The following is a 27,421-nucleotide window of genomic DNA, read 5'->3' as shown; positions in this document are numbered from 1 at the left end:
TGAAAAACTTAGGGGAAATTGGTCAGAGGCTGGCTGGAAATACTTGCAGAATTTTTGCTTGAGTTAGGTGATTTGGGGAGAGTCTAAGAGGAATTTGCTTTGGATTGCATGCTATTAGGAAGAGGGAGTAATTCTATGATTAGGTATCTCAATAGATCTTGTGTAGGAGAAAAGGCTCAATCTAGAATAAAGACATCATTGATTAAGAAGCAGCAATCACTCCTTTTAGGCAGTATCTTAGTTCTGGTTTCTCTGTGGAGCCTGTAAGAGCACTAATCTCATCCACAAGGGCTCCACCCTCATGACTTAATGATCTCCTAATACCATCATACTGGGGATTGGGTTTTAACATAGGAGTTCAAAGAGTCTCTAACAGCCAAGAGAGAGAGCTTTGGGTCATTTTCCTGAGCTGGACAAAGTTCATATTTTGGCATGTGTTCATACGCGGTTGCACAGTGGTCTAGTTTTTTGTTTTTTGGTTTTTGTCTTGATCTATCACAGTCAAAGAGTAGCCTTGTCTGATGTTAACATTCAGTGGAACTTTATGCTCCATAGAACAACAAGGTCTAGCTATGAGGGCTGGGTCAGCTCTTGGCATCACCAAGGCCTCGCAGAGTTTTGTTCTTGGATTTGGCCTCTTCTGGTTACGAGGTGCATATTTGATGTGGTTCATGATGCTAATAACTTAAGGAGTGGCATATTATAGAATGTTTTATAAGACTTAAACCTTATACTTCAAAACATAGTTGATAGGTTGAGTTTAAAAATATTATAAAAATTTAATGTCTTAGAAGAGTCGTGCCCACCAAAAAATTAATTTTAATCTTTCAAAGTAAGTTTTCTATTTTACTTTAACAAAATCTTCCAGAAATTTTCACCTTTAATTTTATCCAGACTATTTTAAATCAGAAAACATTTTAGAGGAAATGGTCAACTAAAACTGAAACAGTTTGTATTAAGAAAAAAATGTAATAAAACAGGCCATGGTGGATAATGTAGTTCAAATATTAAAGGCATAGTTGCCTTTTAATACTGAGTTAATATGCACAAACATAATAATGATGTTTAAGACCTTTTTTATACATTATAACTTTTTTTGCTAGACTTAGAAATAACTACTTGATACAGTGACTTTAGCCTTCTATCTTCCCATAGTACATTTTTAATATTGCTAAATTGCAAAGGCCACTTATTTTGGATAATTTTTTCAGTTATATTCTACATACACAGGTGAGCAAATGTAAGCTTATAGTTCATATATAAAATAATAATAAATAATAATACAAAAATAACTCTGTGTTTTATGTACTCACAACTGTAAACCTATGTTTGCTGTATGTTTCTTGAGCACTTATAGGAAGAACATCATGCTTGATGCTGATGCCCAATTTCATGTTTCATATTTAAAACTGACTCAAATGCCTTCAGTTTTGGACTCCTTGCTTCAGTTACAGACATGTGGAGAGAAATATACAGACATTATTTGAAAATATTTCTTTGACAACAAAGTAGGAAATCTAAAACCATTGTAGAATGTCTGTCTTGAATTAGAACAATAAATACAGGTTTTTTCCTTACATGCTAATGAGTTTGTAACAACCTGTTTAAAAAATGTTGGAATGCTCATATTTTACATTTCTTTACTTTTCTTGCAAAGTTGTTACAATAAATCATAAACACTACAGAGATTCTTACTTCTGGAAGAGTCTCTTGGAGACCGGAAGTGGATGGTCTGGAGAGAAGCTATCTGTTGTGACACTGTCAGTCAGTCAGCAGCTGAGCTCTGCAGGAGGTTCCAGCCAGAGAAAATCAAAGGGTTCCCCTGGTCGGCTAACGGCCCATGTGTCTCTCGGCAAATTCCCTCTGCAGTATTTTATATTCTCCAAGTAAATCTCAAGCACAGTAGATAGTGGTGCCAAAAGCAACATTGTTGGGAATCAAATTTTAAATAAGTGATATCATTCAGTACCTTTCTCTTGGAATCAGAATTTTTGAAATGGAGGAAATTAAGTGTGATTATTATTGTAATACAGTAAGTATCATCTGTTGAGTGCTGATCTTGTGTCATGTATGCATAATTTCTCAAATTCTAGCACTTGTTATCCGAAGTCTAGCATGGGAGGATTTAAAGAAAAGTTAAACTGCCTGATGTTAAAAAAAAAAAATTACATGGTAGAGCTGGGGTTTGAAGCCAGATGTTTGACTCCAAAGCTTATGACATTAGTCATCATCATACTAAAGTTTAATATTTTTGAGTGTTTACTGTATGCCAGGCACTGTTCTCATGCTTTGTATACACACTTTTATCATTTAATCCTCGCAACAACCCTGGTGAATTGATACTATTTCATAAGCACCTACAGGTTAAGCATGACTGGCCCTCTAGTTAGGGAACAAGTAACCAGCTCATTATTATGCTTCACTCACTCTTTGGCTGAATAACAAATTTAGCTTAAAGGACTTAGTCCAGCCCTGAAATCTTGTTTTAACTGCCTTTCTAAAAACGTCTAGTGTCCTTTGCCAGGAGTGAGTAAATTACAATTTCCCAAGACAACCTATTCCATCTCTGAAATATTTGTCTTCCTTGATTTCATACCCATTGGTCAGACTTTTACCTGCTACGACAATATAAATCAGACCTCTTCTAATTTTTACTTGAATATGGAGTTGGACTTTTTCTGCACTGGATGACTGATATTTGGAGTCACAACACAAATTTAAGTGTCTTTAGCATATTCACATTAACTAAGATTTATAAACTTTTTCTCTGCCTTGTATAATTTGTTGATCTCTTTCTTAAGATGATATTTATATTCTTCCTAAGAAATTAAATATGTTCTTTTTATTAAAAATATATTTTATCATAAAAATTTCAAAACACACAAAAATACAAATATATCAGTAGATCCAAATTAGTATTATCAAAGTTTTATCATGTATACTTCATCCATCCATTTTCTTTCCTGTTGAAGTATTTTAAAACAACTAATAAACATTATGTTATTCTACCCCTACATATAAATTTCTAAAATTTTGGGTATTTTCTTACATAACCACAATGTGTTTTTTCCATTTGGAAAAGGTGAAGATGATTTTAGACAAGATTGCTTCTAAGTTCCTTAAACTCCACACTTAGGAGGAAGGTCAGCTTAAATAATGCTAAAAGTTGTATTATGGTTTAAAGAATTTTAATTGTTCTTTACATTTTTAAAAAAATCTCTAAGTGAAGCAACAGCTTAAAATCTTATTATGGAGTATCCATTGAATCTCCTCTTCTTTTTTTAATGTTGAAGTTGCAAGAAGAACCTAAGAGTTTTTAGAGCCACATGTATCTTGCTTTTTCTACTGAATGATCAACATGAGAGAAAAAAGTTTTAAATAGCTTGTGGCTCACCACAGGAAGTGTAGGGTATAAAGTTAATTGGGTAAGGTATTATGCACATTTTTCAGAAAAGGAAACAAATGAAAAAGAAACCCAATGAACCTTTCAGTGTTCTGACTTACAAGTCCTATATTGTTTTTCCAGAGATTTAGTTTAGGGCATTTAAAATTTTTTTTTTTACCAATTTGTTTTAATGTTTTTCCCCCAAAGTATCATTTCCTTCAATTGTTAAAATAATCAGATGCCTATGGTACAAAGGAGTTTTAATGAACTAAAAAAATAAAGAGAGATAAAAACCACCCACAAATGCCAATACCCTGAAAAAACTAGATAACCAATGTCAATGTTATATAGATATGAATATTACTGTGTTTTTACACCTTGACATTATACTATGTAGTATTTCACATATATTTTTCCAGCTTATCCTCATACTGTGATATTGTTTAACCATTTCAAACTTTAGAGTATTAGTTTTTTAAAAAATTCTTTTTTTTTAACCTGAGAATATTTTCATTTAACTTCATTTCATGAGCGTTTTTTGTTTTTTAAGCATGAGCTTTAAAGAAAGGAGGGAAGAGGATTTATTTGCTTTTCCAGACCTTAATTTTCCTCAGATAGAGCTCCACCTCCTTGCTCTCCAGCGCATAGCCATCTGCTCGGCCACGCTGGCCTGGTCTTGAAGTAATGCATGTAAGAAGCGATACATGCAAGAAGCTTGCTCTGCTGGAACTGTTCTTCTAGAAGGCAGATGATTTTGGCATTCTTTCTCCTTTCATCATATTTCTTCTGAATTTCCTTTGATCATTTTTTTGTTTAAAGTCTCTTCCTCTTCAGGAGTCAGCTTGGCCCTCTTCTTGTGGCCCAGGGCAGTGCCTAGTGGGATTCTACCACTGTCGGTACAGTGTGCTGTCAATGAGCACAATGTAGTTCTTTATTAGGCCCTTGGTACGGACCAGTTCATTGTTGGCTGCATTGTAGACAACATCAATAATCCTTGTTTTGTAGGTACAACACTCTGAGTCCCAGGAGAAGTTGCCCACGTCAAGCTTCAAGACTCCACACTTGTTGCCTCCCTGCATGCGGACTGTGTGGTTGTGGTGGGGGTCCCAGATCATATTTCCACTTCTTGTGGTAGGGATTCCTCTTGCCCCCAGTCTTGTGGCACTTGCCCTGAGAGATGCCCATGGCTTGGTGAAGGCTGGAAGGAGCTAAAAATTTCTTTATTTGCTATCATATCATATTTATTTGTTTTGTTAAAAGCTTTATTGAGGTATAATTTACATAGCATACAGTTCATCTTTTTAACGTATATAATTCAATGGTTTTTAGTATATGTTACAAATATGTGTGACTATTACCAGTTAATTTTAGAACATTTTTGTCATCTTAAAAGAAATCTTATACCTTTGAGTTACCATTTTCATTCCACCTTCCCTGCTCCCTCCCGTCCCCAAACTCTACGCAACCACCCCTACTTTACTTGGTCTTTTGTGGCTGGCTATTTCATATACAATGTTTTCAAGTACCATGTATGGTGTAACTTGTATTAAAACTTAATTTCTTTGAATATATAACCTTTTGTTTATCCATTTATCAGTTGATGGCATACATGTTTAATGATGAATAACCTTATAGTTTTATCTTTGCATGCCTACTATTGTTATTATTTGATATTAGAATTTAAAAAGTGAAATGATTTAGATAAAGGGAATTAATACTTGCAGGGCTTTTAACATAAAAGTATTATCAAGTATTGTAAACTTTATAGAAGAAAATTGTATCTCAATTGTTGGTTCAACTTCCGTTTCTTACATTACTTGAGAAGATGAGCAAATTTTCATGTCCTTTGATTAATACCCTATGAATTTTAGTGTATTTTGCCTAGTTTTATTTTGTAATGCTAATTTTTTCTTTATTGGTTAGTTTTTACAAAATGAAGATCTTACAGTGCACTTATGCTCTTCCATGCCCGTGTAAACTTTGCTCATTCTTCAGTCTTCAGTTTAACTACCACTCCTCCCAGCTATCCTGTCTTGCCTCCTCAGTTCAGGGTAAGTGCTCCTACCTTTGTTCTACCTTGTGTACATACATAGCAGTTGTTCAATTGACTTTTTTTCTTTATTGCCTGTTTGGCTGTGAACAGGAGAACTGATGGGTCCCCATATAGGATTGTACACCTTTCTTGCTCAGGAGCACCAATTGAGGAGACTTAGTGCACCCAGAAATCTAGTCCCTCTTAAGTCTACAATCTGCAACCAACAGGGGTTCCCTTTTCCTCCAGTTCCCACAGAGGTAACCTGTGAGTAACAATCACCACGGGAACTGAATCTATGTTGTTTGCCATTGCATCTTCAATCCCTACACAGTGTAGGCCAGAACTTTCCTTCAACATGTTTGTTGAAGGAAAGAAAGGAGAAAGAACAGAAGAAACAATATTAAACCTTTGCTCACATATTTTACAAAGATATTCTTTTTGTCCATTGCCACATAAAATTTTAGTTTTTATGTATAGGACTTAAATTTTTTAAAAATTCAATTACATGTAATATTCTTCTTTATGGTTGACTTTTAAAAATTTATATTTAGAAAGTATTTCCACATTTTTAAAAAATTTTATTTATTTATTTTTAGAGAGAGGGGAATGGTGAGAGAAAGAGAGGGGCAGAAACATGAATGTGTAGTTGGTTGCCTCTTACAATTCCCCTACCGGAGACCTGGCCCGCAACCCAGGTATATGCCCTGACTGAGAACCGAACCAATGATCCTCTGGTTTGCAGGCCAGCACTCAATCCACTGAGCCACACCAGCCAGGGCCATTTTTATATTTAGTCCTATAATCCATCTGGAATTTATGTGGTATATATTCTAATGTGAGAAATAATTTGATACCCTCCTCCAATAATTTGAATTTTTTCAGAACCATTTATATAATAATGTATTTCTTCGTTTTGAGTCATGATGTTTATATGATCACTATTAAGCACTGATATACACTCAGCTTTGTTTTAGATAAACTATGTTTCATTGTCTAATATTTGCAACAATTATCTACTCTTCTAATATTTTTGCCTTAAATATACTTTATGTCTGTCTACTAAGAAAATCTATAATTTCCTTTTTCCTAAATTTTCCTACTTTTTCTAACAAACTTGTTTTTTTAGATGAACTTTTAGAAACATCATACTTAATTCCATAAATGACAATAAAATCACTGGCATTTTGATTGGAATTATGTTAAATTCGTAAATTAATTTGGGTGAACTAATATCTTTATACAGCTTTATTGTTTTTAATTTTTTTCATCCAGAAATATAGGATATCCATATATTCCAATCTTATCATGTACTTTAAAAAATTTAAGGATATTTTCTGTGTGTGTATGTGTATTTGTGTATTTGTATATGTGTGTATGTGTATTTCTGTGTGTTTAATAGACTCTATATACATTTCTTTTCAGGTTAATCTTCAGGATTTTTCTTCATTTATTATTGTTGTTTTTTATGTAAATTTTTTCCTATTATATTTATAAACTCTTTATTGTTGTTCTATTGCAAAGTATATTTTAAACATAAAATTTGTATTCTATTACTTTAGTAAACTCTTAATAATTCTAAAAGATTAGTATAATAACCACTCACTTTGATTTTTTAGACTCATAAAGGTATGACTTGCAAATAATGAGGCTCTTTAAAGTACTAATTTTTTGTTTCTGTTTGTCTTCTACACTACCCAGAATTTCTGAAAAAATGTTAAATAATTATAACTATTTCCCTTATTAGATATTGAAATATATACCTCATGGCAAATTGTAAGAGATTCTGAGTTTTTTGAGAACAGAGCTCATAGTGTTTTTGTTTCTTTTTTTTTCTTTTAATCTTCAGCACCTATTACAATACCTAGAATAAGGAAGGTACACACACTATAGAAACTTATTTCACCAAGAAGCTTGTTTAAGTGAGTAAGAATGTTTCTTAAGATTTCCCCATTAATTTAGATCCACAGTAATCGTGTGTCTGTCTACTCAGAAATTTATAAGTTATGTTTACTAAAATGTTTCCTAATATAATAGCAGGAATTGCCAGACTGATTAATGTTTCTAGAGTGTTAGTCCCTAAAATATAGATACCCTGTAGGTTCCTTTTCAAGATAAACTTTACATAAGAATTTATTACAATAAAAAATCTTTAAGTGCCTATTCATATAATTTGCTTTGTTCATGTTGTATTCAGTCTTCAATAATGTAATCTCTATTAATATTGATGTAAAGAATTGTATGTTTTTGACAAAGACATAAGTACATAAACTTTAGTTTTTATGTTTTTGACAAAGACATAAGTACATAAACTTTAGTTTTTCTTGGAACTATGCCAGGCTTAATATATAACAACCATCACAACCATTTTTAGCATATTTCAAATACTATTCTAGATATTTTACCTATGTTATTTTTGTTGTTAATTTAATCAAAGGCCTATGATGATAAATTTTGCAGTTTTTAAGTATTGTTTTAATGTGCTAGTTGATTCAAGCACAGTAAAACTGCTTGAAAGGACTCATAGTCTTCCAGGTGAGTGATAATCTCCAAACCTATTTAGTTTAGACACCAGTGGTAGAGAGGAGCATTACAACTGGTATTTTATCTCATGATCTCTTTTGTTACATACTTAGTCGCACGATATTTGTTGGTTTTGGTTTAATTGGAAGCTCTCTTTTTTAATTCAATTTTACAGAGAATGCTCCTTTTCAGTAAAATTCAGATGTAAACAATGCTCTAATATTATTATTTATTTCCATTAATATAATAATATATATTAGCATTTATCTTTTATGTAATTCTAACAGCAATTTCTTTGCATACTTTTCTATAAAGCTCTGGTTTCCAGTTCTTTTGCCTAGGGGTCATAAAGCCTGTAACTTTGTTAGAATGAAGGATTTTTCCCCCCTTTTGCTACTGCTTATTCACATACAATGAAGGCTCACAATGATGCACTATCCTCAAACTCTTGTTTTAAATGGATGTTACTTTAAGAGAATCACAATGACATTGTGATAACTGGATTAAAGCTCTACTTCTCCTGTGTCACATAGCAATGCTGCATCATTCAACGGAACCGCAGTTCAGTCTTGTCTCTTGTCCTGGGAGACGGCCAGACTGTGCGATGGCTCCCTCCTTATAGACACAATTGCAATCAAAGAGTCGCTAAGTGACATCCGTGACCCCAACAAAACTGTACACTCACTGGCTTTCAAGGACCAGGGACTGAAGCACATAGAACATCTATGGCCATCTAGGCCTCTCACACAGGCTGCTCAGTCTCCTCAGAGAAGAGCAGATCATGTGGTGGTGGGTGTTAGATGCCACTGTGTAGTATGGACATATGTTCTGAGGACCTGGTGAATGGCACTACTGAACATTACAGAGCTAGGAAAACAGCATCTACATAAACTCTTCAGCAGTGCATTCATGGGTCCCAAGTGGAATTCACCGAAGCTGATAAAGTTCAAATATAATAAGTATTAGACAAATTATCAAGCTCAATAAACACAAAGGCCTATCAGCTTATAAGCTAATTTTACTCTCCATCTGGCTGTGTATAGGTTGACTTTTTTTTTTAACTTGTTTGCCACTCAGGTGTACAAAAAATGGGTTGAAGTATCTCTTTGCTTCCACTCTCTTCTCTCAAATGTTTGTGACTTTCTTTAAAATTTTAGTTATTAACCTGTCACATATTATGACTATAAACTAAGCTAAATAATAATGTTTTGTTCATCCAACTTCCTTGAAGAGTTTAAAGTATTCACTGGAATTTTTTCAGCCCTTGGAAAGTGGAAATTTTTAGCTATGGGTAAGGCAACACTCCTTGCCTTTGAATCAGTGACTACAAAGTTAATATTTAAGCTGTCCTTCATTTTTCAAATATGAGTGACATGTAGTTGAACGAAGGTTTCTTTTTAATATGACCATATCCAATTTTTACACTTGGAAAGCTTACCTGATCCTACCCTTCAGCAAATTACCCACCAGGGTTGAGTCTTGTGCTGCCTGGGCCTGTGTGGTTCTAGCTGGGTTCTAAGACTTTTGCCTCATTTAGTACACCAGTTAATCTGGTTATTTTTTTTAATATAGGCTCATTTTCAAGAAAAATATTAAAGGATGATGATAAAACTCTAAACTGAAAGTAGAAGTAAATTTCCCCTTCCTTATTTCAGACAGAAGTGGACCTGAGCTGCTGCAATCACGGGGATGTTTGATATTGCAACAAAGGAAGCAAAACAGAAGTAGAGGAATCCTGTGCAATGAAGTGCCATTTTCAGGTAATAGAATGGAATTGGCTCTTTTCTGGTTAGACACATTTGTGACTCATGCAGCTTGTAGCTCTGAGAGAAACAGAGGTACAAACCTGCAAATTCAGTGAGGTGATTCCTGCTGAATCAATAGCTGTTGTCACTATGCATGTGAAATGGAATGGAAGAAAGAAAACTTTAGAAACAGTTAACTTTTGTGCTAGGTATGAAAAATTTGAGCAGTCACTTCAAAGCTTAAGTTCCTTAACATGGTTTTGAAGGCCATCAGTGACTTGGACCTTGGTGGTGGCCTCTAGGGGCTCATTTCTCGCCACTCCCACCTGAATTCCATGTTTATCTGACTTTCTCAAGGACTCCCTGCACCCTTTCCTCTCCAGGCCTGCTCCTGGACGGCCATTCTCGTCTCTGACTCCCCAAGCCTGAATTAGGTGATCTCCTATGTCTGCCCTAATAAACTTAACTTAGCCTATCATTAGTCTTAGCATACTGTGTTTAATTCCATTTATGAGTTTACTCAGCTGCTGGGCTGCAAACTCGGGCATATCTGTTCTGTTCACCATTTTATCCTGAATGCCTGGCACTTAGAGTCCTTTGATAAATATTTGTTGAATGAATGAGTTCATTGAGGATGCATTAATTGATTTTTACTTAAAGCTTACGAAGTCTTAATAGCAGAATCAATCTCAGACGTCACACTTGATTGTGCAAACATTATCACTGTCTTTATTTTCTTTAAATCAACTGAATTCTAACTCCAAACAGCTGTTCCACTACATGGCATGAAATTCAATCTCTGGATCCTTCCCTGGGGTTGCCCAGAACCAAAGAGGTTTATATGTGATCTAGGAAATGGCTGAAAGGATGCCAGGGTGCTTCTGGCCCCGCTTCTCATCCAAGCCTACACATGTCCCACTCACTGTCTCTGCTTTTGGGCCATACAGGGGTTCAGGAATCTGAGCTCCTTCTGAGAAGACCCTAAGGAAAGCCCAGCCTTCCTATTTACGTATTCAAAGCATTTTGCCTTGAAGCTGACCATTGCCTCATCTCTCTCGCTCCTCAGTTATAACATAAAAATAAATCCCAGGGAAAACTTACCTCTCCACTCCCATTCTCTTTCTTCCTCAGATAACATCTCACTTTTATTAGTACTTAGCTTTATCTCTTAAAGTAGGACTGGTCTTAGAATACAAAAGGCTGGGAAGGAATCTTCTCTCTGAGCCTCATAAGTCTTGGGCAAGAAACACAAAAGGCGTGAATGTCCAATGAGAAATGAGAAGTAGAAGGAAAAATACTGAGGGCAAAAATGCAAAGTAATTCCAAACAGCGGTGACAATTACAAAATCCTGCTTCCTCTTGACTAAACTAGATGATGATCTGGGCCAGACTGTGCAGGATGTAAGTGATGTAAGATACGGGATCAGAGATAATGCAGATGAGCAAAGATCAGAACTGCTTTCCTCAGGTACAAGCTAAGTTGAGCACCAATTTCTAGAAAGGAACATCTGGAAATTAAAACCCAAAACCCACTCATTTCATTTAAAGATCTTTTCCTCTCAAAGTTGCTTGTATAAAAACAATACAATAATTAATAAATAATAATAATACAACAATAAACTCAGTGTTTCACGTACTTAGAACAGTAAACTTACTTTTGCCATACCCTGAATACATATATGTATATGAAAACTATGTATGATTATACATTGTAATGTATAAATTATATATAATTATATAGTATTACAATTATATTTTAATATATAACATGTATATTATATGGTATATAATAAAATATGTAGTATATAATATATAAAATTATATATTATAATTATATATTATAATTATATATTATAATTATACATTATAATTATATAAATAAACAGGCAATATGTACTATATATTATGTATTATATAGGTATATATCCATAGATATGCATCTATTTATATGATAAGCTTATATATAATAACAAATTCATATATATTGAGCTTAAGAATGGTCATTCTAACAGGAGATGGGAATTATGGTTATTTCAAAGACAGTGGGACAAAATTAAGAGGGGTGAGGTGTTTTTGAGAACAGCTCATGTAGATTGTTTTCTAGCCTGAGGCACAAAATTAGAGGAATGTAGAAATCAGGTAAATAGCAACTAAAATCACTTTATCATTAATATCATTGGTAGGGTGGACATTGCATCAACAGGTCTGGTACCAGCAGAATTTGGCCACAGTAAAAGGACAAGTCTGCTGCTTTGGAGGGACTGAGAGATGGTCTCCCTGGCTTCGGCAGCAGTGGCCCCCAGTGCTCTCTGTCATGTGGTCAGCAGTAGTCATTTTGATTTTGCTCTGACAGAAACGGGCAGTTCCCCATTTACTTAATATTTATTGACCATCCTCATGAATTAAGGAACTTGGCTAAACTCTATGGATACAGGAGTGAGAAAAACTCATGGAGTATCATGGAGTTTATAAACCGCTCAATGCAGAGCAGGAAAAAAAGTTAGTTTCTACTTGGTAGCCAGAAGAATACAATGCGGGGCACATATCATTTACATCCTGGAAACACAGGCATGTTTGGAAGAACATAAAGGGCCTGTTGGCCCAGGGCAGGGGTGACAGCTCCCGAGAATTGCTCTTTGTCTGCTGTGCTGTGGGTCCTTAATCCGGAGGGGCCAACAAAATGTGGATTACATTTTATGGTGTGTAATGTAACTTCGTAGGAATCCAAATTTAGTTCTCAATTTTGAAAACAAGGCTTTGCATTTTGTTGTTTTTAAGTCATGAGTTTAAGTCAGAGAGAGACTCCTATCTGAGGTTTCATTATGTTCTTAGCCTAAGCAAATTCTACCAACCATTGCCACTACACCGCATTGTTCAGTGTATCTCAGTGTATCTCTCTGTATCTGCAGAGTGATTCCTTTACATGTTCCAGTCTTTTCTGGTGAGAATTGTCTCAAAGTTATACAGTTATGTGTTTGACTACCGGTACCACCTCTTAGGCAATTTATAATTTCCCTAATACTATTTTTTGAGAAATAAGAATATTAGCAGCGTCTTAGGGTTGTTGAGCTTTAACAAATTGTATATGCAAAATGTCTTGTATAAAGTAGGACTCATAGGTGTTTAGTAAATTCTCCCTTTATTTCCAACTACCCCCCCTTTTATTTCCTATGTAGCTATCAAAGCTGTGGCAAGAAATCCTTCCTGTCCTATGTAATCATTGCTGAACACTGAGGAAAATGGCTTTGTGTCCACCCAGGATGTTTACATAATGCTCTTGAGCCAGAAGTACAACGAATACACATACCAGAGAAGCACAGTCAGTCTCTCATGATTAGTTTTTTGGGATCATTGAGAGAGAGAGAGAGAGAGAGAGAGAGAGTTTGTGTGTGTTTTATGTGTATGTGTGTATAGAATGTATAGCAATTAACAAAAAATGACTGATTAGCTTTTGTAGCCAGTAGACTTCTGTTACCTTTTTCATCTTTTCTATTTCTCTTATTCTATCAGAACTCTACTATGGAATACGGTGAACTGTGTATGTTTGTATTGTAAGAATCCCGTCACTTGCTTTTTTAATATTCTTTTTTTAGCCTTGTGTCTAGAGAGCTTGCTATAACATTCCTAAAGGATGTAATACATTTTGATGATAAAATCCCACTCTGAATGTTTGTATTATTATTATTTTTACCGTTGAAACATCTTTAAGTTGTAGTATTTGTACTAACCTGCTGTATAAAAATGTCCTCTGTCATTTTCTTCTGTTTATTCTTCAAATCAGAAAAATAAATGTGAAAAATTCCTTGATGCCATACACATTTTTCATCAAGGCATTTCATGGTGACTTTATCCAATTTTTATTTTTTAAAGATTTTATTTATTTATTTCTAGAGAAGGGAAGGGAGGGAGAAAGGGAGAGAGAAACATCAATGTGTGTTTGCCTCTTGTGCGTCCCCAACTGGGGACCTGGCCTGCAACCTAGGTTTGTGCCCCTATTGGGAATTGAACCCGTTACCCTTTGCTTGGCAGACTGGAACACAATCCACTGACCCACACTAGCCAGGGCACCTTTATCCAATTTTTAAACTCTAAAAATTCCTTTTTAGTAGACTCTTTAATACATTAATACTATTTTCTATGGTAAATATAGTATAAGCCTTTTCAGTTTATTTCTGTCAATTTTCAGAAATTGGATTGAATCACAGAAGAAATTTGTCAGCAAGAGACTGACATATTTGAGTATCTCTTCCATTCATTCTGTTCTATTATTATTTATGTAAACTTTAGATTTTGGCAGAATTTGACAGTAAATATTGGAAGGAACGGAGCTAATCTCACTAGCTCCTAACTATCTTCCCAGTGTTTAGCAGGTGATCAGTAAATATTTGCTGAATGAATAGGGCTAAATTGATACTTTTTAGAGAAAATAGTTGCCTTGGCTGTCAATACATCAAAAGTTTTTATTCTATTTTTCTATCAAAATTTTCTCTTTCTGATCCTTTTCTTCTGGAATTGACCTAAACTGTTTTCAATATCTTGTGATACTTCCAGTTTTGTTTAACCTATTTGGCTCTGGTTTTGCGTGTGTTCCATAATCAATACTGGAAAGCCTAAAAAAATATAGAATTTAGGACATGGCAAACTTGGCATAGTTCTGTGTGCCCCTGGACTCAAAGGCCCCCATACCTACTCTATATAATCCACACGTTTACCAGGCTGAAGTGATGGGTGGTATATGAAATCCAACTTCTGCTTTGTACAGCCTGGCACAGGCTGTGTCTGCCTGCATGGAGGGGCACGTTTTTCTAATTCCCAGGAAGATGTCATCAGGAAATTTTCCCCCCTGGGAAGCTGATAAAGGGTAGTACAGATCCCTGAATCAATGTCTAGTTGGGTAATTGTCCTGCTTTGTTTTTCTTCAAAAATGTCTCTGCTGTCCTAGGCTGTTCACTCTTGTTGAAATCTACTTCAAAAATCTTGCTGAGGTTTCTAATGGATTTGCACCTTTTTTTAATTTTTTACTTTGTGGAGAACTGAGATCTTTTTTATATTTAATATCATTAATTAATATGGCCTATTTATTTGTGCCTTATTAATGCCCTTTAGTATAGTTTAATAATTTCTTCATAAAGGTTTTGAAAATATTTTGTTAGATTAATTCCCAAGTTTTCTCTCTCTCATTTTTTTCGTACATACACATAAACACAAACTTAAATTTTATAACTGTTACTGATGTTTAGGGACAAAACTTTTATATATTGAACATACTATATTCATATTGCATATGAATTTACTTTTCTTGTACTTATTGTCTATTCACAACAAACTTCCAGTTCAAAACTGTGGTGTGTCTGCCCCACCTAGTGATTTATAAGAACTTTTGAAAGATTAAGTCTACTTGTTTTTTGTCATATATATTGCAACATTTTTCAGGTTGCCATTTGCTTTTGTTTCATTTTTTTTTTCATCGACTACAAATAATTTAAATTTTTATGGTGTCACATATACCAATCTTCTGTGCCTCCTTTATTTTTATGTTTCCTATACCAAGATTAAATAGCTATTAATTTATAGTATTTTATTTTTAAAGTTATTTTTATTTAGCTTTTTAATAAACCTGGAATTTATTTTGGAGGTTGCTGTAATTAGTGATGTCCATTTTATCTTCTTCTTCCTAGAAAGTTAACCAAGTGTTCTGGCAACATCTGATTCTCCACCAAACACTACCTCTATCATAAATGTGTATCTGTATCTTTCCTTTTCAGTCTTGATTACTATCTGAAGAGTTAATAAGTCTTGGATTTTAGTCAATCAGTTAAGTATTTTTGAAAGCTAAGAGGATGCTTTGGCCTACTTCTGCAGTCATGTCAGGCTAAGCGTGGACAATAAATGGACAATAGATGGATGAATGAATTGAGAAAAAGAAGAGACACCTTTTTACTTAGATTTAGTTTTCTTTGAGCTGAAGCTAGGTTTTGATTTTTTGCAAGATAATAGTCTAGTAGACTGGGAAGGAGGAACTGCTGCAGAGGAACTTTGGGAAGGAGGCATGAAAGAGAGACTTACAAGGAATGCTTGAGATATTGATTGCTTAGTCAGAAGTTGAAACATGTTTACAAACCAGTAAGGAAAAGACATACTGCAAGTATGATAAAGATGAGACAATTCAGAGTTTTTTGTTTTGTTTTCATTATGGAAAATTTTATGCAGAAGAAATAGTACCACAGATCACATGAACCTATCACCAATCTTCAACAATTATCAGTTCAAAAGTTGGTTCTGCTTTATTTCTACATCTTCCTGTTTCATTGGTGTTTCCCACCACCGTATTGCTTTGAAGCAAATCCTAACCATTCTATCGTACCAACTACAAATATTTTAGCATGAGTCTGTAAAAAGAAAATAAAGAGTCTTTATGACAAAAAAAACCCCATTCACAATATCCAGGTTTAGTCTGAATTTGCTGTCTAACCAGCCTAACGTATTAAGGAAGCCTAACTCATTCTGATTAAAGTGGTAGAGTGAAAGGACATTGAGTTTGGCTTTAGGAGTTCTACCTGGGTTTGTCATGGCCCTCAACTTACCTGTGTGACTCCAACAATGCTCTTCTATCATCTCTCAGACCCCATTTCCTCATTAGCAAAACAATGATAAGTAGTTGTCTTATGCATTTCAGATTTGCCATCCTGATGAGGTAACAGAATTGAAAACAAACCATTTAAAAATGTGAAATACTAAAATTTCCAGTCCAATCCTCTATTGTGTAAATGACAGGACAAATCATCTGAAGGCAGTAGATGTCTTTTCTTAGTCTTGTCTACAGTGTTTCCATACAGGTTTCTCTCTCTGAAAAACGTATTGCTTTCCTACTGTTTTTCTTTAACGTTAGGGCTATAGATGCTCATGCTCAAGTGTAATTTTGAATACCAACAGAACAATGTTTAGGTTTGTATCTTTCACCTTCTCATTTCAGGTTACTCCGTGTTTCTCTTGTGCCTCAATTATCAGGTTTCTATTGAGTGCAAAGTCAAATTTTCAAAAGTTAGTTTTAGTGGCCTTGTGGCCAACAGAGTTTCAAATAACAGGAAAAGAAAATATTTTCTCTCTTGCAAATGGCCACAGCAACCATAGAAAAGTATTATTTATTTTAATGGACAGATTTTGATTGCAAAAATCTTTCTCCATCCTTGAGGAGAAATTACTCATCTTCCTATAGGGGGAACTCTAAAGAGAATGATTTCCAAAAAGGGGCCAACTGGGCGGTGTCCTCTTTTCCCAACGCCCAGATTTCTATTCTTGGATCGGGAGATAGGAAGCGGCTTTATTTTTCCCTCTTCCTAGTTCCCAGACCTTCCTCGGGGCTGAGGGAGCGTAAGCTGGCTGGTCCCAGAGGGTGGCCAGCCCAGCGGCCAACTGCGAGCCTCCTCACGCCGCTGCAGGGTTCCAGGCCTGGGAACTCGGAGGAGTCCGCTGAGTCAGTGTCTCCCTGCTCGTTTCGCTGGAGGCTGGGAGCCTGGGATCCGGTGGGCCTGAGTGCGCGCCGGGGCCACGGCCACAGCCGCGGCCACGGTCACGATCACCCGGGCTGACTCTGCTTAAGCTGCGTCCCTGCCACTCGCCAACGACCCGCGAGGTGCCCTGCCTTGCCTCGGGGAGCCTCTCGCAGGCCACTGAGCTAATTTTTGCGGCCTGGGTGGGGGAGGAGGAAGCTGAAGAGGCGGGCTCAGGGAGGGCAGGGCAGCGCTGGGTGGGGAGCCACCGCCTTCCTCATAAACAGGCCGGCGTGGGTGCGCATGGGGTGTGCGGGTAGCGCGGGCTGTGGGCAGTGAGCTGTGCTCGCCCGCCCCAGGAGCAGTGGCCCGCACCGCTGTCCCTTCCTTGATTACCCAACCTTGGTGCGGGAGGGGCGGCCTGTAGGGAGCAGGGTCCATCATGGCCAGTGGCAGCTGTCAGGGGTGCGAAGAGAAGGACGAGGAAACTTTGAAGAAGTTGATAGTCAGGCTGAACAATCTCCAGGAAGGAAAACAGATAGAGACGCTGGTCCAAATCCTGGAAGACATGCTGGTGTTTACCTACGCGGACCACGGTAATCATTTGCAAGGAAACTCTTCCTTTATCTACGCCCTCTCCCCGCCCCCGCGCCTCTTGGCAAACTTTCTCTGCTGCTCTTTGCACAAACCTAGACTCTTGGGAAGTCGCAGACTCTACTCCTTAGCGCAGAAAGGAGCAGAGAGTTCTAGGGCGGGCTTGCGCTTACTTCTTTTGCTCTCTTCCCCCGCTTTTCAGACTTCAAGGGGTTGCCACGGTGAATTGTGAATCGTGACTTTGCTCCCCCCCCCCCCCCCCCCCCGCTTCTTTTCCAGCCTCCAAGTTATTTCAAGGCAAAAATGTTCACGTGCCTCTGTTGATCGTCTTGGACTCGTATATGAGAGTTGCTAGTGTGCAGCAGGTAAAGAAGTGATCATTTCGTCTATTTCCCTTTCTTGTTGAAATTTGATGTTTTCCTGTCAATGTTTTGTACTCAGAGTTCTGGGTCACTTGTGTGATTTGGCTTGACTCTGGCCATGATTTTTAAGATGGAAACGTTGTCAAATCATTATCAAAAGTTAACGGTGTAAAAGGGCTCCCTAACTGTGCTCCCTAATTGTCTGCAAAAATAAGTTTATATGATTGTCTGACAACATGGATGATGTGGGAGAGGAATAATGATGGGTTAAGGTTTAGTCCTGTTATTGGCTGCATGAGTTCATCAGTATTTAAATGAAATTATTCTAACAATCTTTCCAATGTACATCATACTGTAAAGATGACACCATTGTCAATAGTTTGTGAAAAGGGAATAATAAAATTAATAATAATTAAATTAATAAAATGAAATAACTTGCAAACTTTCATAGGGTTAAAGTATTTTTTTTTTTAATTTGAAGGGGGATTTCTAGCTTTCTTTAATTGTAATACGCCTTGTAGTACATAAAGAAAGTAACGGTTTATGATTACTCTATAAGTTTAAATTTATACTTTTTGACTGTATAAAAATGCATGTGGAAGTGAAACATAGAACCTATACCATAGGAAACCAAGAAATTTGCTAAATATTTTTTAAAAAGGTCCCTAGGAAGATAATTAAAAATGGTTTACAGTCAAAACAAAATTACTGCCTGAATTTCGTCCATGAAATATGGGTCACTTTTTAGTGTTAGCTCATTGTACTTCCCCCCTACATCATTCCCTCTCACTTGTTTCTGCTTTGGTGTTCAAAAGTCCTCATCTGGCACCCTCCATTCCTTGGATTCTGTGCTTGGTGGAGTCACCCCTGCTGGCTGCCACTAGAACAGTTGGACCCCGGGTGGCCTTTGGTCTGCAGTGCCCAGGAGAGACAGTGCTAGACTTGAGAACCAGGGGGAGCCTGAAATGTACCAACCACCTAGCTCTTCCTTTTAGGAACTGCTTGATCCTGGGCATATTTGTCTGGAGTGGTTATGAATACCACTCAATATCCTTTTCCAGTGGGTACCAGAGGTAAAGTATGCAAGAAAATAAGGAATTATCATCTGATTTGGTAAATTAATGGAATAAAATGACTAGTTTTAGTGTATTAATCTGCAGAGGGCATTATATATAGTACATCATTTGATTTTCCCTGGCATCTTGCTGGCTAGTTTTTCCTCAGAGTCAGTGGCTCATTTAGGATCACATGACTAGTGACAAAGCCAGTACCCAAGTCTTCACACACTGGAGAATCTCTCTCCATCATACAGTCCTGAATTCCCAAGCTTTTCATGTAAGTAAAAAGCATAGCAGTTTGGTGCAAATGTGGCCATGCTAAGCACCATGATATTATCAATTTAAATTATCATTGATGTTATCAAAGGGCTGTAGATAGGAGTTTCTCACTAATATTTTAATAATCCACTTAAAAGAAATTGGGATTCTCTCTTCACTTTTCTTCATATTACTTGTATAATTAATACAGATATTCATTCACACTTTATATGTTGACTTAGCTGGAGGTGCTAAGTGAAAAGATTTTAATGATGAATTTAAGGAGTTCAGGTAAATTACTCTTGAAAAGAAAATATTAACATTTGTTTGCAGAACTCATTTAACGTGATAGTCTAGACTCTGCATTTTTATTTTCAAGGTTGTTTCATATTTTATTCATGGTCCTTAACAAATGACAATCTTTAGAGAATTGGTTGTTAGCCTTGCTGTCCTATTCCTTTTCATTCCTTGCCAGTCATCTGACCATTTCTCTGTGTTCCTCATTTTTACTTTACTTTTCTTTTTCCGCACAGTTTCAAACTTTGAAGTAAGAGAGTGAAACAAATGATGGGGACTAACATTTTCTTTATCCCCCTAGACTCTTTATCCATTGTGCATTAGTTAGATCCTCGAGTTTACAGAATAATTATAATATAGTGAAAACTACCAACTTAATTGTATTGTAACTGCCCAGGATGGGAAACTTCTCTCTTTGAAAGATAAGCTTTTAACTGGATAGATTAATGGATCAGTTGCTATCTCTTCTTTGATGGCAGCAATTCTACAGTACTTAATTGTAGATGCCCCGGTTGCCTCAGTCTTTTCACAAAGCAATTTCTGATGCCATTGCTTCACCAGCCAAAGCAAAACAGGTTTTCTCCTTGAGAAAGCCATGTAGTTACAGAAATGAATATAGCATCCTATGTGGTTTATGATAGATTTCCCACTGGAAGCTGTTTCAAATTTTATTTCTTAAATACTTAGGGAAAAAAGTCTCACATGTATTTTATGAAAGTGCAAAAATAGCCAGTTTCTATGACAGCTGGATTGTCAAAGTCTCTTCCACTTATGTGGAGGAGGATGTCCTACTAAAATATAAGAAAAATAGCTGTCAGAAATTGCTGCCTCTTCAAGCAGTTTGAACGTATGTAAAAGGAAGTAATGACAGAGTAAAGCAATTCATGCTTAATCCAGAAAATATCCAGAAATGATATTGTGAAGTGTAATTATTTTTATCTTGTGAAATCTCCTTATTTCTGTAAACAAGTAAGAAACTTGTATCATTATTCCTTACTGGATGCACAGAAATAGCTCATCTTGTCATTCAACCCTCTGCATCACTCAATTTCACTTATGCAGCCAGTGTTAGAATAAAGATATACCTAAAAAGCATGGATGGACGTGGAGAGCATTATGCTAAGTGGAATAAGCCAGTCAGAGAAAGACAAATACCACATGATTTCACTCATATGTAGAATCTAATAAACAAAATGAACTAACAAGTAAAATAGAGACAGACTCAGAGAGAGCAAGATGACAACTGTCATGGAGTGGAGGTTGGGGGGTGGGAGGAGGGTGGAGCGATTGAATAAAAAAAAAATTCATGGATATAGACAACAGTGTGGTGATTGCCAGGGAGAAGGGGGTTTAAAGGTGGTGGAGGAGGGTTAAGGGGGCATAAATGGTGTAGAAGAAGGCTTGACTTGGGGCGGTGAACACACAGTATGGTGTACAGATGATGTGGAATTGTGCGCCTGAAATCTATATAATTTTGTAGCCAGTTCACCCCAATAAATTCAGTAAAAAGGAAAAAAAACACCCAAAATAAATAAAAAGCATCTGTAAGATAATAATTTGTTTTTGTCTGAAATGTCAAAGAACTTAGGGACACTTCCTAAAAAGATTTTATTTATTTAATTTTAGAGGGGAAGGGAGGGAGAAAGAGAGGGAGAGAAACATCAATGTGTAGTCGATTGGTTGCCTCTCACACACCCCCAACCTGGGACCTGGCCAGCAACCTAGACATGTGCCTTGACCAGGAACCCAACCACTGATGAACTTTTGGTTTGCAGGATGGCACCCAGCCCACTGATGCACACCAGTCAGGGCCAGCCTAGGGACAATTTTAATGTGTAGACCTCATCAGTTCATTCTTAGAGGGGTTCTTTGAGAAATTCTCCATCCTTTCTATCTTATGATGCCTTTCTCTTTTTCGAGTAACAGATGTTACCTTTGCATTAGACGATGAAGCTATTTCGTTTGCCAATCTTTCTAGGTCCAGTACCTGGGAAGCAGTCTTTCCTGATAACTTACACTTTGTCATAAAAATCTCCAACTTCCCCTAATAGTTTATATTCCAAACTATTTCATTTTGTCCTGTTATTAAAATTACACATATTTAGAAGAAGTTCTATCAGGTAGATGTGACTTAAATAATACTAACCCCGAGGATAGCCTTTCTTGCTCTTTGTAATCTTGTATGTCCTCGAAAAGTATTTTTTTGTGCTTTATTTCTCTTTATTTAGATTAACAGGCATCGCCATTTCCTTCATCATTCAGAAATACGTTGTAATAGTTTGTGTGTGATCTTCTGGTATGATTTTTGCAGCAGGATGTATTTTAAGTACATGGCTTTTCTCAGGAAGCATTTTAGGTTATCATTTTGTTTTAAAATAACTATTTAAAAGTAGTCACCTGTTCTTCTAAGAATGGAGATGTTAAATTTTGAGTGAAAATGTTCCATTAGCATGCTTTAAAAATGTGAATATTTGACTTTCTTGCTTTCAGGTGGGTTGGTCACTTCTATGCAAATTAATAGAAATCTGTCCAAATACAATGCAAAGCTTAATGGGACCCCAGGATATTGGACGTGATTGGGAAGTCCTTGGTGTGCACCAGTAAGTATAACAGATGTGCCAAAACAAACTGCATTAAATATTTTTCTATACATATGACAACCTTGACACATTATATTTGTCATCTACGTCAACATAGTGAAATCCTTAGAAATACGAGGATTTTTTTTTTTCTTGGCTCCATTTGTATTCATAGACAGCTTTCAGCTCAGAAGAATATTATCTAATTAAATTAGCAAAGCAATATTTGAGGTAAAATGTCAGGTCTTATTATTTTAATAATTTAAGTAATACAGTTGTACAATTGGTTAAGTTGTAAATTTTTGATGACTACTTATGAATTCAAATCAAGAAGCATTTTTTTTACTTTTTAATTGTAGAACTGATGCAAACCACTAGTTCTTAAAAAATATGGGAACTAAAAAGTTAGTTCAGTAAATAGCAATTTAGAAGTTTATGCATTACTATCTCTAAGACATACATTTATGTACATTTATATATATGTATATATATATACATATATATATTTGATGAGCTTAAACTGCAGCTTTCAAAATGAAGAAAAAAGAAGAAATTACCTTTCAGCACATCTGCAGCCAAGTCTTGATAGCTGTTTTACCAGCTTGCATCATAATGCAGTCATTATACGGTTTGCATCGTGATGACTTTGTAGATGAGACCATGCATTTAGCCATAATTAGTTAAGAAAAAAATTTCTGAAGAAAAATCTCTTTTCAGGAAAATTCTTTTTTGTTAACTTTTTTTTTGACATTAAAAAAACTAACTCCTCTCATTAACTTTACTGTTCTTTATACCTAATGTGACTTTCCTTTAATGCAGAGAAGTGAATACGTATTGCTCCCCATGGCATATGGCTTATGAAAAATGTAATATTTGCAAAAGGAAATTTTACATCTTTGTGTTGTTTATTGGTGTCAGCTACGGCTGCAAATTGAGACAAATAAGAGCTATTTGTTCATAGGTGAGCACATCTGTCCTTATATAATACATTTTTCCATCTTCGTTAGGTGTGTTGCTCTTCTTCAGTTTCTGTTATCTAAAAAGTGTATTTTGAAAAGACATGTTTACAGTTAATGTCTGTTCTCATCTTCAAACTAATATCTGAAATTCTTTGTTAGTTCTAAAGTATACAGTATTTAATGAGGAACTATACAATATATACCTGTAATGAGTAATTTTAACATTATATGTCTCTTACTTGGTTGAGAATTTCCAAGATCCCTAAAGATTAGCAATTTATAACCTTAGGGAGTGTCAGAAAATACATCTAGTCATATTCTGTTACAAACCATCTGTTCAAGTTAAATTATATAAACATTTCTGCAGGGAGTCTCATTTACTCATTCACTCTGCCATTCATTTGATCATTCATCCATTGACCCTTCATTCATCGATTGTTTATTACACTCCTACTTTAAGTCAGAAGTAGCGTGAACAAGAGAGATACTGCTCTCTCCAGTGAACATACTAGATTATTCACAGAAAAAAAAAATTTACTGCAAAACATTTCTCCCTATATTCAAAGACCTTCCCCCTTCCCCCACCAAAGGCTTACAGTACCGAAGAAAGAATCCTTTGGGTGGTGAAGTTAGGAATAGGGGGAAGGTGCAGGGAGAGCCAGAGGTAGCATAGGTAGGAGGAGAATCCACAGAGTGTCAAAGAAAGGGGTCTCTCACCTCCTCACTTCACCTCACCTCACCAACTAGCAACCATGTGACAAGTTTCTTGGATCTACATGGAGCTGTGGATGCTACCTAAGGATGTAAAGGCAAAGAACATGGTGTTGTAATACACTAAAGATTGTATATTTTAGAACTGATAACTCAGAGACTTATAATATTGTAAAATATTTTCAGTTTTTTCAAAAATAGTAAATATTTTTCAATAATTTAAATATTCAAATGGATTCTAAATTTATATACACAAACCAGCATCTTTGTGACATCTCTCTGTATTTTATTTTGTTTATTTTATTTTTTAAAAGTATATTTTTTTGATTATACTATTATAGTTGTCCCATTTTTTTTCTCCTCTTTATTCTCCTCCACCCTGTATCCCCTTCCCTCAGCATTTCCCCATCCCTCAGTTCATGTCCATGGGTCATGCATATACATTCTTTGGTTTCTCTATTTCCTATATATTCTTAACCTCTCCCTGTCTGTTTCATATCTACCATTTATTCCCAGTACCCTTTCCCCCTTCTCCTCCCTCTCCCTCCCCACTGATAACCCTCCATTTCTGTGATTCTGTTCCTGTTCGAGTTTGCTTAGTTTGTTTTTAGGTTTAGTTGTTGATAGTTGTGAGTTTGTTGTAATTTTACTGTTCATAGTTTTGATCTTTTTCTTAGATAAGTCCCGTTAACATTTCATATAATAAGGGCTTGGTGATGATGAACTCCTTTAACTTTACCTTATCTGGGAAGCACTTTATCTGTCTTTCCATTCTAAATGTTAGCTTTGCTGGAAAGAGTAATCTTGGATGTAGGTCCTTGGCTTTCATGACTTTGAATACTTCTTGCCAGCCCCTTCTTGCCTGCAAGGTTTCTTTTGAGAAATCAGCTAACAGTCTTATGGGAACTCCTTTGTAAGTAACTGTTTCCTTTTCTCTTGCTGCTTTTAAGATTTTCTCCTTATCTTTAATCTTGGGTAATGTAAGTATGATGTGCCATGGTGTGTGCTTCCTTGGGTCCAACTTCTTTGGGACTCTCTGAGCTTCCTGGAATTCCTGGAAGTCTAGTTCCTTGGCCAGATTGGGGAAGTTCTCCTTCATTATTTTTTCAAATAAGTTTTCAATTTCTTGCTCTTCCTTTTCTCCTTCTGGTACCCCTATGATTTGTTCAGATGTTGGAAGGTTTAAAGTTGTCCCAGAGGCTCCTAAGCATCTCTTCATTTTTTTGAATTCTTGTTTATTCATTTTGTTTTGGTTGAATGTTTATTTCTTCCTTCTGTTACAAATCATTGATTTGAGTCTCGGTTTCCTTCCCTTCACTGTCGGTTCCCTGTATATTTTTCTTCATTTCACACTGTGTAGCTTCACTTTTTCCACTGTCTTGTGACCATACTCAACCATTTCTGTGAGCATCCTGACTATCAAGTCTTGAACCCTGCATATGATAGGTTGGCTATCTCTTCATTGCTTTGTTGTATTTTTTTCTGGAGTTTTATCTGTTCTTTCATTTGGGCCACATAGCTTTGTCTTAATGCTCCTGTTCCATTGTAAAGGGTGGAGCCATAGGTGTTTACCAGGGTGGGGCAACCCAGTTGCTGCTGAGCTGTGGCTCTGTATGTGGGGGAGGGGTCCTAGAGGGAACTATGTCACTTGTTCAGCTTTCACCCTGCTTTCAGTCACTTCCCCTGCTACCCACAAGCATAGGCCCTTCTGGTGTTAATTCCCTGGTTGGTGAGTTTGTGTACATTCATGGATTCCATGGGTCTCTTCAACAAACTCTCCTGGGAGTTTCTCTTGTTGCTGCATCCTCCACAGGTGTTTACAAGCAGAGGTTTTAAAGCTGTCTTTTCCCACACTGAAACCCCGGGTTGCGCAGCCTGTCTCGTTCCCCAGTTGTTACTCTCAGTTTATCCACACACAAAGGTGGGACCACCTGGTCCTCCAACTGCTGCCGTGCTGCTAGTCCTCTCCTCCCCAGCTGCCCGTCTCCACCCCTCCCATCAGTCTGGATGAATGTTTCTTCTTTAACTCTTTGGTTATCAGACTCCTATACAGTTTGGTTTTCTGGTAGCTCTGGTTGTTTTTTGTTTTTAAATTCATTGTTGTCCTCCTTTTGGTTGTGCGAAGAGGCAAAGTATGTCTACCTATGCCTCCATCTTGGCTGGAAGTTTCTCTCTATATTTTAATACATCAATATGCATTGCATATAATTTATAAGTTTATAATCAGATATAAAAAATGGGCTTGATCTCTTGATGCATATAAGCCTTCATGATATTTTAGACATAGAATTTGGTGAAAATTGTTAATAATTAAATTTGAATATTTTGAGGAAAAAGTTATAACTTTATATTGAGACTCATAATGATTCTCTGTTGATTGTCATGAGCCTGGCTCAAATTTACAAGAAGAAAGAGAGTACATGAGGTTCAATATAGGGAATGAAGTACAATGAGATGAATAAAATGTAGGTGAGTAAAACGCAATGTCTAAGGAAACAAAAGTCTAGGCATTATATTTCACTGACCTTGATGTCTCTTTTTACAGACTGATTATTAAAATGCTTACAGTTCATAATGCCAGTATAAACCTGTCAACGGTTGGACTGAAAGCTTTAGATCTCCTTCTAACTTCCGGTAATATATACACATATATTTTTAATGTTAACTTATATTTAAAAATATTTTAAACCATTTGCTGTGTTTTAATGTTGTTTTAAACTATAGTGACATAATATAACCTAAATATTGATGACTCCTGAAATTCTTTGTTTCTCTTTTCTCTCATCTCTTTTTTCTAACTGTTTCTGTCAAAAATCCCAACTAGTGTCTTGGCTTTAAATATTACCTTATATAATACTACAGTCAAATTTATATTTCTAGCCAAGCCTTACTCCCAAAATCTGGCCCTACACCCCACATTCTTATTAGCTTGTTGTTCTTACATCTCCTTATCATTATTATAACTTTTTTCATTATATCTTTAATATGTTTTCTATAATATAATGTATTTTCTAGGGTATGACATAATAGTAATATTTAAAAATTATATAGCACTACTTCTTTTTAAAAGGTTTTATTTATTTGTTTTTAGAGAGAGCATGTGCCCTGGCATCAAACCAGTGGCCTTTCGCTTTGCAGAATGACACCCAACCAACTGAGCCACACCAGTCAGGGCTATACCGTCTCTTCTTGAATGCTTGATAGATATAGCACTTCACTTGTAAAATACTTCCCATGGATTTAAAAACGTAATCCTCACAATGTCCCTTGAAATAGGTATTTTATCTCAGTTTTCTAGGTGAGGAACATTGAAGCACAGAGAGGTTGCCTCAGCCAGTAAGTAGGAGAACCAGGGTCTGATCCCACACGTCAGGTTCTTTCTCCAAGGAGACATCTGTCTGGACTTGAAAAGAGAGAATCTTGATATT

The 27,421-nt window shown here is 36.1% G+C and overlaps 1 protein-coding gene across 1 annotated transcript in view; it reads left to right on the top strand.

Annotated features, from left to right (window-relative positions):
• Nucleotides 1–17,455: 17,455 nt before the first annotated feature.
• The window catches only part of LRRK2 (leucine rich repeat kinase 2), a 131,201-nt gene continuing 121,235 nt past the window's right edge, over nucleotides 17,456–27,421 (top strand). Inside the window, exons 1-4 of the mRNA XM_054591244.1 lie at nucleotides 17,456–17,771; nucleotides 18,049–18,134; nucleotides 22,235–22,344; nucleotides 26,539–26,627. Of these exons, the coding sequence (XP_054447219.1) occupies nucleotides 17,618–17,771; nucleotides 18,049–18,134; nucleotides 22,235–22,344; nucleotides 26,539–26,627 (439 nt within the window). The 5' untranslated portion in view covers nucleotides 17,456–17,617. The remainder of the gene's footprint in view (nucleotides 17,772–18,048; nucleotides 18,135–22,234; nucleotides 22,345–26,538; nucleotides 26,628–27,421) is intronic.

This window comes from Pteronotus mesoamericanus, unplaced genomic scaffold (genome assembly GCF_021234165.1).
Source record: "Pteronotus mesoamericanus isolate MK-2021 breed Mesoamerican mustached bat unplaced genomic scaffold, CSHL_Meso_final scaffold_21, whole genome shotgun sequence".
Taxonomy (NCBI): Eukaryota; Metazoa; Chordata; class Mammalia; order Chiroptera; family Mormoopidae; genus Pteronotus; species Pteronotus mesoamericanus.
Note: the sequence above shows the minus strand (reverse complement) of the source record. Positions and strands in the feature narration are given on the sequence as shown.